Source organism: Sapajus apella, unplaced genomic scaffold, assembly GCF_009761245.1.
Source record: "Sapajus apella isolate SASKATOON/1434 unplaced genomic scaffold, GSC_monkey_1.0 scaffold51, whole genome shotgun sequence".
In the NCBI taxonomy this organism is placed as follows: Eukaryota; Metazoa; Chordata; class Mammalia; order Primates; family Cebidae; genus Sapajus; species Sapajus apella.
Window position 1 is genome coordinate 15,156,195 of NW_022436991.1, and position 10,250 is coordinate 15,166,444.

At 50.7% G+C, this 10,250-nt stretch overlaps 1 protein-coding gene across 6 annotated transcripts in view; it reads right to left on the reverse strand.

Annotated features, from left to right (window-relative positions):
- The window catches only part of LOC116526635 (uncharaterized LOC112694756 homolog), an 11,736-nt gene extending 7,521 nt beyond the window's left edge, over positions 1 to 4,215 (reverse strand). Inside the window, exons 1-4 of one of the 6 annotated variants that reach the window (XM_032243121.1) lie at positions 4,088 to 4,215; positions 3,804 to 3,839; positions 2,453 to 2,596; positions 2,053 to 2,208 (exon numbers count right to left, since the gene is read on the reverse strand). In XM_032243121.1, coding sequence (XP_032099012.1) covers positions 2,053 to 2,208; positions 2,453 to 2,596; positions 3,804 to 3,809 — 306 coding nt within the window. In that variant the 5' untranslated portion in view covers positions 3,810 to 3,839; positions 4,088 to 4,215. Of the gene's footprint in view, positions 1 to 2,052; positions 2,209 to 2,452; positions 2,597 to 3,802; positions 3,840 to 4,054 lie in introns of all 6 variants that reach the window. The other 5 variants (XM_032243123.1, XM_032243120.1, XM_032243122.1 and 2 more) reach the window with 5 other exon arrangements.
- Between the last annotated feature and the right edge of the window lie 6,035 nt (positions 4,216 to 10,250).

A 10,250-nucleotide genomic window follows, 5' to 3' on the forward strand; every position in this document is an offset into this window, starting at 1 on the left:
AAAAAAAAAAAAAAAAAAAAAAAAAAAAAAAAAAAAAAAAAACCGTGTCTCTTCGAAAGATATAAAAATTAGCTGGGTGTGGTGGCATACACCTGTAGTCTCAGATACTTGGGAGGCTGAGGTGGGAGGATTGCTTGAGTCCAAAAGGTAGAGGCTGCAGTGAGCTATGATTGTATCACTGTACTCCAGCCTGGGTGACAGAGCAAGATCCTGTCTCAGAAAAGGCGGGGGATGGGAGGACAGTAGCATGTATGATGAAATAACCTATGGGATACAACCCCATTTTTGCCAAATAATAGTAAAATACAGCAGTGATAGTACTGTATGTTAGTATATAAGAGATACATATAGAACAGCAATTTTGGGTTAGAGAGCTGGTTTGTAAAGTGATTGGTACTTTTCATGTATTTCTATATGTATACTTTGTAAATAATACTTTTTGTAATCAGAAAAAACATAGGTTTTAAAAGATACCCAGCTCTTGCCAGGTGCAGTGGCTCATGCCTATAATCTCAGCACTTTGGGAGGCCCAGGTGGGTGGATCACCTGAGGTCAGGAGTTCAAGACCAGCCATGGCCAACATGGCGAAACCCCTGTTTCTACTAAAAATATAAAAATTAGCCAGATGTGGTGGTGGGCACCTGTAATCCCAGCTACTTGGGAAGCTGAGGCAGGAGAATTGCTTGAACCTGGGAGGCGGAGGTTGCAGTGAGCTGAGATTGCACCACTGCACTCTAGCCTGGGCAAAAGTGAGACTCCATCTCAAAAAAAAAAAAAAAGAGAGATCCTTAGGCCGGGTAGGGTGGCTCACATCTGTAATCCCAGCACTTTGGGAGGCCGAGGTAGGCAGATCATGAGGTCAGGAGTTCGAGACCAGCCTGACCAATATGGTGAAACCCCATGTCTACTAAAAATACAAAAATTAGCTGGGTGTAGTGGCGTGCACCTGTAATCCCAGCTACTCAGGAGGCTGAGGCAGGAGACTTGCTTGAACTGGGGAGGTGGAGGTTGCAGTGAGCCGAGCTCATACCATTGTATTCCAGCCTGGGCAAAAAGAGCAAAACTCTGTCTCAAAAAAAAAAACCCAGCTCTCCAGGAATTCGAGGCTGCAGTGAGCTATGATTGTGCCACTGCACTCTAGCCTGGGTGACAAAGACTCTGTCTCTAAAACCAAACAAAAATCCATGGCTACGCATGGTGACTCACGCCTGTAATCCCAGCACATTGGGAGGCCAAGGCGGGTGGATCATTTGAGGTCAGGAATTCGAGACCAGCCTGGCAAACATGGTGAAACTTCATCTCTACTAAAAATACAAAAATTAGCTCGGCAGTAGTGGTACATGCCTACTCAGGAGGCTGAGGCAGGAGAATTGCTTGAGCCTGGGAGGCAGAGGATGCGGTGAGCCCAGATCTCACCACTGCACTCCAGCTTGGGTGAGATTGAGATCTTGTTTCAAAACAACAATAACAACAAAAAACAAAAAACCGGGCAGGACACAGTGGCTTACGCCTGTAATCCCAGCACTTTGGGGAGGCCAAGGTGGGTGGATCACCTGAGGTCAGGAGTTCGAGGCCAACCTGACCAACAAGATGAAACCCCGTCTTAAAAACAAAAACAAACAAACAAAAAAACCAGCTCTGGAGGGAGGAAAGTAAGGAAAAAAACAAAAACTCCGTTCTTAGTGTTGTTGGGAAAAATGATGTCAGTAAAAAGGCCCTATATCTGGAATATAGTTCATTTGGTGAACGGGAAGGAGCTGTGTGAGCTGTTTTTCATTCAGCTCCCATTTTCAGAAGTGCTGGTTATCTGCTCTACATGTTACACACATCACCTTTCTCCGGCTGGCATGCTATTTTCTTTTCTTCAAGTAGCTTTCATCACCAGACATTGTCTGATAGATTGATTTTACCTGGCTCCACGTGATTCATACCCCAGAATAGTGCCTGGCCTAGAGGAGGTGCTCAGCAATAAATACTGTTGAGCAAAAACATGAATGTACAGATAATACCTAGATCAAACTTAGCGGGGCAAGGGGTAGGAATGGAACTCACAGCTCCGGTGGGCTGGGGGCAGCATGCATCCAGGAACTGGGCTGGGCTAGGCAGAGGAAAGTCGCAGGCTTCCGCACAGGTCCGGCAGCAGTCTCGGGGCCCGGAGGCACCTTGCGTCCTGCAGGGGGAGCTACCGTCCACGCAGCAGCCCTGGGCCTAGATCACAGGGTTCAGGATGTGGGCCAGGCAGCAGGTAGTGACAGCCAAGGCAGCTTTCCCAAGGGGGCAGGAAAAGGTTTGGCTGGGGATGGGAGAGGAGGGACCCCCTGGTACCACAAAAGGGATAAATGCAAGGGCTTAATGGTAAGTGTCTCAGGGTAAGAGCCTGCAGATGAAGGGACAGGTTACCAGGATTCCTCTTCCCCAGAGCCCACCCTTTATCCACAACCAGACCCCTCACCAGCAGGCAGTGCCTAGTCAGCAGCACTAGACCCAGCAGCAACAAATAGATGCCCACAGCGATGAAGACGATGGCAGGGATGGGGAGCAGCAGGGGAGGGCTGCTGACAGGAGCCGGGGTTGGATTCCACGGGCTAGAGGAGGCCTGGACGAGCACAGGAGGAAGGGGTGACAAGGAAGTGGAGAGGGGCTGCAGGAACACAGGAATACCATGAGGGACACGGAGGTGGCTGGGAGAGGAACGGCCACCAGATGGTGGGGGCATCAATAGGACTACACCCTGACTAATTATCTTGTACCCCAAGCCTGCCTTATTCCCTGTCATCCCCAGTTCCTTCCAGAATGCCTCTCCAAAGAAATCTGTCTGAGTCCCCTGCCACTCCCTGCCACATTACTGGCCCCTCTCATCCAATTTTGCCCCTTTCCACCCCAGGTGTCCTTGTGTATCCCTCCCTCCCTTACAATCCATCAATGGCTCCCAGTGACTCACTTAAAACTTCTTCTTTTATATATGCATTTATTTATTTTATTATTATTATTTTTGAGACGGAGTCTTGCTCTGTGGCCCAGGCTGGAGTACAGTGGGGCAACCTTGGCTCACTGCAACCTCCGCCTCCTAGGTTCTCCTGCTTCAGCCTCCAGAGTAGCTGGGATTACAGGCTCGTGCCACTATGCCCAGCTAATTTTTGTATTTTTAGTAGAGAGGGGGTTTCACCATGTTGGCCAGGCTGCTCTTGAACTTCAGACCTCAGGTGATCCCTCTGCCTTGGCCCCCCAAAGTGCTGTGATTCTTGGCATGAGCCACTACGCCTGGCCAATTTTTTTTAGAGGCGGTGTCTCAGTCGCCCAGGTTGGAGTGCAGCTGCATGATCATGGCTCGATGCAGCCTGGAGTTTCTGGGCTTAAACGATCCTCCCACCTCAGCCTCCTCAGAAGTTGGGATTACAGGCGACAGCCACCACACCTGGCACTTAAAATTTATGTCAGTGACAAAATTCCAAATTTAACCCTGCCTACCTCTCTCCCTCCCCTCTTCCAACCACACGACAGCCCTAGCAGTTCCCCGAATGCTGCAGCCTCCCTCTCACCCCAAGACTGTTTCCTCTGCCGGAAATGCCTTTTCTCCTGGATTACTTGGTGAACTCCTCATCTCAGCCAAGAATACCAGAAAAGTGCCCTCCCGTGGGAAGTCCATTCCCGGCACTCTTCCTCACAGCTCTTGTCCTGAGCTGGCAGGGTGCAGTCTGTGTTGGGTAGAAGCCTCCTCCCCAGTCCGTGCTGGAAGGTAGGCCCAGTTGGGGTAAGGACTGGGCGCTGAGGGGGCCCAGAGACGGGAAGGGGCCCGGACTTACGTCCATGGAGCAGGGCAGGGCCAGTCAGTCCGGGAGCTGCAGAGGAGGGAAGGTTCTGGGTCTCAGAGGCTGGGAGGGGCCGTTAGACCGGGGTGCCCACCCTCTTCCCCTTTTCTGTTTGGGGAAACTGAGGCCATCGCTGTGCCGGAAGGTGGGGTTTGGGAAGCGGATTGGGGAGCCGGGGATCAGAGGCGGCGCTTTCCTCGCAGGCACCAGGGCGCCCAGGCCACTGTCCTCCTTGGTCCCCACACCTCGGGCTTCCCCGGTCGGTCGGTCCCCACCACCTGCACCCTCGAGCCGCGGGCAATTCACGGATTCCGCGCCGAGCTGAGTCCAATCGGCCAAGGCGCCGGCTCCACCCAGAAGCCGTTCGCGGCATCCCGCTGTCGCCATGGAGACCAGAGCGGTGTTTCTACGGCGGCCGCCGAGACCCATACTCCCTCTTCACGCCCCGCGGTTCCCGCCTGAGCTTCTGTGGCCACCGGGTCTGCGCCGCCGCGGCCCTAGGGACCTTCTCGCGGGGACCGAATGGGAAGAACGAATCCCGCCGTCGCCAGCCCGGGTCGGAACCTCATCAGATGCTGGACGTTAGAGGAGGCACAGGGTTCTGGGGCGCCGCAGAGGGAGGATTGAACCCCGAGACTCACTACTTAGTTGTGTCTCTGCCAAGCCACTGCGCGTCGCAGTGTTCCTTCCCTCCTCTGCAAAAGGGAGAAACGCCTGCCGCTCAGGGATATTGTAAAAATCAGAGATACTTTTAGTTTTTTATTTCTTTTTTTTTTTTTGAGACCGAGTTTCGCTCTTGTTACCCAGGCTGGAGAGCAATGGCGCGATCTCGGCTCACCGCAACCTCCGCCTCCTGGGTTCAGGCAATTCTCCTGCCTCAGCTTCCTGAGTAGCTGGGATTACAGGCACGCGCCACCATGCCCAGCTAATTTTTTGTATTTTTGGTAGAGACGGGGTTTCACCATGTTGACCAGGATGGTCTCGATCTCTTGACCTCGTGATCCACCCGCCACGGCCTTCCAAAGTGCTGGGATTACAGGCTTGAGCCACCGCGCCCGGCCTTTTATTTCTTTTTTTAAGAAAGAGTTTCGCTCTTGTTGCCCAGGCTGCAGTGCAAAGGTGGGATCTCGGCTCACCGCAACATCCGCTTCCCAGGTTCAAGCGATTCTCCTGCCTCAGCCTCCCGAGTAACTAGGATTACAGGCACGTGCCACCATGCCCAGCTAATTTCGTATTTTTAGTAGAGACGGGGTTTCTCCATGCTGGTCAGGCTGGTATCGAACTCCCGGACCTCCGGCGATCCGCCCGGCTTGGCCTCCCAAAGTGCTGGGATTATAGGTGTGAGCCACCGCGCCCTGCCTATATTTTATTTTTATTTGTTGATTTATTTATTTTTGAGATGGAGTCTCACCCTGTCGCCCAGGCAGGGGTGCGGTGGCGCGATCTCGGCTCACTGCAACCTCGGCCTCCTGGGTTCAAGTGATTCACCTGCCTCACCCTACTGAGTAGCTGGGATTACAGTCACAGGCCACCACACCTGGCTAATTTTTGTATTTTTAGTAGAGACAGGGTTTCAACATGTTGGACAGGTTGGTTTGGAACTCCCGACATCAGGTGGTCCGCCAGCCTTGGCCTCCCAAAGTGCTGGGATAACAGGCATGAGACACCACGCCCGGCCTTCAAAGCTACTTAAAAAAAAAAAAAAAAAAATAGGTGGTGACTCATGCCTGTAATCCTCCCACTTTGGGAGGCCGAGGCAGGCGGATCACCTGAACTCAGGAGTTTGAGAGCAGCCTGGCCAACATGGCAAAACCCCATCCTAGTAAAAAATACAAAAATTAGCCTGGGTGAGGTGTCGGACACTTGTAATCCCAGCTGCTTGGGAGGCTGAGGCAGGAGAATGGCTTGAACCTGGAAGGCAGAAATTGCAGTGAACTGAGATCGTGCTACTGCACTCCAGCCTGGGCAACAGAGTGAGACTCCATCTCAAAAATAAATAAATAAAATAAAAATAAAAAAAGTAGTAATGGTGTCTTGCTATTTTGCCCATGCTGGTCTCAAACTCCTGGCCTCAAGTGATCCTCCTTCCTCAGCCTCTCAAGTAGCTAGGACTAGAGATGCATGCTACTGTGCCCAGCTAATTTTTTTTTTTTATTTTTTGTAGAGGCAATGTCTGTCTATGTTGCCCAGGCCGTTCTTGGTCTCCTAACCTAAAGCAATACTCCATCCTCAGCCTCCCAAAGTGCTAGGATTACAAGCATGAGCCACCGTGCCCTGCCAAAGCTACTTGTTAATTGTGTGGAATTATCAATATTTTTTCAACCTGACCCCACTGCTCCATTTTTACTCCATTTTCACAGCCTTCACATCACTGTCAAAGTGATTTCCTACCACCTACATCAGATCTTGCTTCTTTTCCACTTTAAAACTTCCAAAGGCTTCCCACTTACTCCACGAGAAAGCCCAACTGCTTTAGCAGACTGTCAGCACCATCTACTCTGAGCCCTGCCTCCTTTCCTTCTATTCATTCACAGCATATTCGGCAGGTAACAGGCACTGCTGTAGTATCTAGTAGAGAATAAGGCAAACTTCCTGCCCTCATGTTGCTGACATTTTACCAGAGGAGGGAGACCAGATATTAAATATATATAGACATTAAATTTTGTTGGGGGGCACGGTGGCTCATGCCTGTAATCCCAGCACTTTGGGAGGCTCAGGCGGGGGGGATCACGAGGTCAGGAGATTGAGATCATCCTGGCTAACATAGTGAAACCCTGTCTATACTAAAAAAAAAAATATATTAGCCGGCGTGGTGGCACATCTGTGTAATCCCAGCTACTTGGGAGGCTGAGGCAGAGAATCTCTTGAACTCAGGAGGCGGAGGTTGCAGTGAGCTGAGATCGAACTACTGCACTCCAGCCTGGGGGACAGAGTGAGATTCTGTCTCAAAAAAAAAAAAAAAAAATTAAATTAAATTTTGTATCCCCTTGGTTCTTTTCGGATTTTTTTTTCAGAAGGAGTTTCATTCAAGTGATTCTCCTGCCTCAGCCTCCCGAGTAGCTGGGATTACACAGATGTGCCACCACACCCAGCTAATTTTTTTGTATTTTTAGTAGAGTCAGGGTTTCACCATGTTGGCCAGGCTGGTCTCCACTCCTGACCTCAGGTGATCCTCCTGCCTCTGCCTCCCAAAGTGCTGGGATTACAGGTGTGAGCCACTGTGCCCTGGATTTTTTCTGATTTTTAGAAGATGGGGTCTTGCTATGTTGCTCAGGCTGGTCTTAAACTCCTGGACTCAAGCAGTCCTCCAGCCTCAGCCTCCCAGGTAGCTGAGATTACAGGCATGAGTCACCATACCTGCCTTCCCATTGCTTCTTTCAATAGGATCTGCTGAAGCTTCCTGAACCAGTGCATAAGGTCTCACATTTCCACAGCTTTGCAGATGCTGATCCCTCTGCCTGGAGCACCCTCCGTCTTCCCCTCAAACCTCTTCCTCATCCCTCAAGCATGTGCTCAGTTTGCCTCTGTGAGATCTCCCTGCCAACCTCAGGCAGAGGTGGCTGCTTTGGGCTGTGAATTCCCACAGCATCACACAGATGCTGCTGTTCTAGCACTTGTCACAAGATACTTGAATTCCTCACTTCCGTGTCTGGCTCCACAATTAGACTGCAAGTGACTGGGGCCTGGTCTGATTCACCTCTGTATCTTGAGCTCTAGTATTTGGCCTAGCCCTGGGAGCCTTGGTAAATACTCACGGATTCTATTGATTGATTGATTGATTGTTGTGAGATGGAGTTTCACTACTCACTGATTCTATTTATTTATTTATTTATTGTTTTGAGATGTAGTCTCACTCCGTCCCCAGGCTGGAGGACAATGGCATGATCTCGGCTCACTGCAACCTTCGTCTCCTGGATTCAAGCAATTCTCCAGCCTCAGCCTCCCAAGTAGCTGGGATTGCAGGCGCATGCTACCATGCCCAGCTAATTTTTATATTTTTAATAGAGACAGAGTTTCACCATGTTGGTCAGGCTGGTCTTGAACCCCTGACCTTGTGATCCGCCTGGCTTGGCCTCCCAAAGTGCTGTGATTACAGGTGTGAGCCACCGTGCCTGGCCTATTTCTTTCTTTCTTTTAAAAAGTAGACATGGGGCCAGGTAGACCACCCTGGCCAACATGGTGAAATCCTGTCTCTACTAAAAATACAAAAAAATTAGCCAGGTATGGTGATGGGCACCTGTAATCCCAGCTACTCGGGAGGCTGAAGCAGGAGAATGGCTTGAAACTAGGAGGCAGAGGTTGCAGTGAGCCAAGATCATACCACCGCACTCCAGCCTGGGCAACAGTTCAAGACTCTGTCTCAAAAAAAAAAAAAAAAAAAAGTCGACATGGGCTCTCGCTATGCCAGGCTGGTCTCCAACTCCTGCCTCAATTGATCCTCCCACCTCGGCCTCCCAAGTTGCTGGTATTACAGGCAAGAGCCATTGCACTCAGCCAATACTCACTGATTCTATGAATCAATTGAAACCAAACGCTAACCATGAATGAAGCATTGTTATCCACACGTCCTAGTTCCCTTGGCTTTCAAGGCACTCAGACCTCCCCATTTCATTCCTAACCTTTTTAGTTCACACACACACAAACACACTCATACTCACACAGGCACCCCACCCCATGGCGGCCTCTGATTTCCTACACAATCGCTGCATCCTGGCATTTTCCCCTAAAAGCAATGCTACCATATACTACTTTTGTCCCTGTTCTCCAACCCAACATACCTCGCCACAGCTGCTGCCCTGGGGTTTCCTACACCATGAGGCAGCCATGGAAATCACCAAGGGCTGTGTCCCTGGATCCCAAATCTTCCCTCCCAGTGTCAACCATACTGAGATGGTCTCAGCCACCCTCTTGGCCACCCATGGCCTCTCAGAGGGCATTTCTAGCCCAGAAAACATAAGTCTAGCTGTCTCTAATGTCACCATTATTGATTCTAAAGATTGCCTTCTTAGGCTGTCTTTTTTTTGGCGGAGGGGGGAATATGGTCTCGTTAGGTAGCCCAAGCTGGAGTGCAATGGCACAATCATGGCTCACCACAACAGCCTCGACCTCCTGGCTCAGGGGATCCTCCCACCTCAGCCTCCCGAGTAGCTGAGACTGCAGGTGCATGCTACCACACACAGCTAATTTTTAAATTTTTGGTAGAGACAGAGCTCACTATGTTGCTCAGGCTGTTCTTGAACTCCTGGGCTCAGGCGATCCTCCTGCCTCAGGCTCCTGAAGCATTGGGATTACAAGCGTGAACCACTGTGCCCAGCCCTGGGCTGTCTTCTTGTCTGATGGAATCCTGAGGACCAAGATGAGGCCAGTTCCCACCTCAACCCCAGAAAAGGCCTCCGGGAACACATATTCTACCAACAGAGAGACGTCAGCCTTGGCAAGGCTCCTGGACATGTCTGTGGCCTGCAGTGCCCAGACCCACTGTTGCTGGTGTTCTGTTCCTCCCATGGGCTCACACATTATTAGGAGCATGGGCAGTGCCCCAGGCCTGCGTGTTGCCAGGCGAGCCGAGAGAAGGGATGATGTATGCATCCCACTTTGCCAAGGCCCCACTTCTTTTTCTTTTTTTTTTTCTTGGGACGGAGTCTCACTCTGTCACCCAGGAGTGCCGAGGTGCAATCTCGGCTCACGGCAACCTCTGCCTCCGGGGTTCAAGCGATTCTTCTGCCCCAACCTCCCAAGTAGCTGGGATTATAGGTGTGTGCCACCACGCCCGGCTAATTTTTGTATTTTTAGTAGAAACGGGGTTTCACCATGTTGGCCAGGCTGGTCTCAAACTCCTGACCTTGTGATCCTCCCGCCTTGGCCTCCCAAAGTGCTGGAGTTACAGATGTGAGCCACTGTGCCAGGCCCAAGACCCACATCTATCTACATCACATCGTTTGCTGGGGGAAGAGAACCCGACTTCGCAATAGCCAGCTAACCGCAAGGTCTCCTCTCCCTAAAGTTGGAAGCTGAAGAAGTCAGATAGTACTACACATAGTTTCACACTTCCCCGGAAAAGGGAAGACAGGATTGTATACTCCCAACCATCGTGGGGTGGGTGGGAGATCAGAGATGCAGAGAAGTCCCAGAAGATGAAAGAAGCTTTAGCAGGCTTGGACATGGGAAGGGACCTGGGAGTTCTAATTCTGATCTAATACTTTCAGCTGCCTCCAATGTCCAATGATATCATCTCCCAGAGATTAGGAAGAGTTTCACCAGCCTCCTTAGTATGAAAATGAAAGGCCCATGTTTAGGTAATTAACCTGGGGGAATAAAGAAGCCAAGCTAGAGCTCGTGTCAATAGAGGCCTCTCCGCAGTCCTTGTCTTACTTAGTCCTCACAGGATGTGTGAGTGGCAGAAAAAAATTATTTCCATTTTATAGGCTGGAAATAATAATG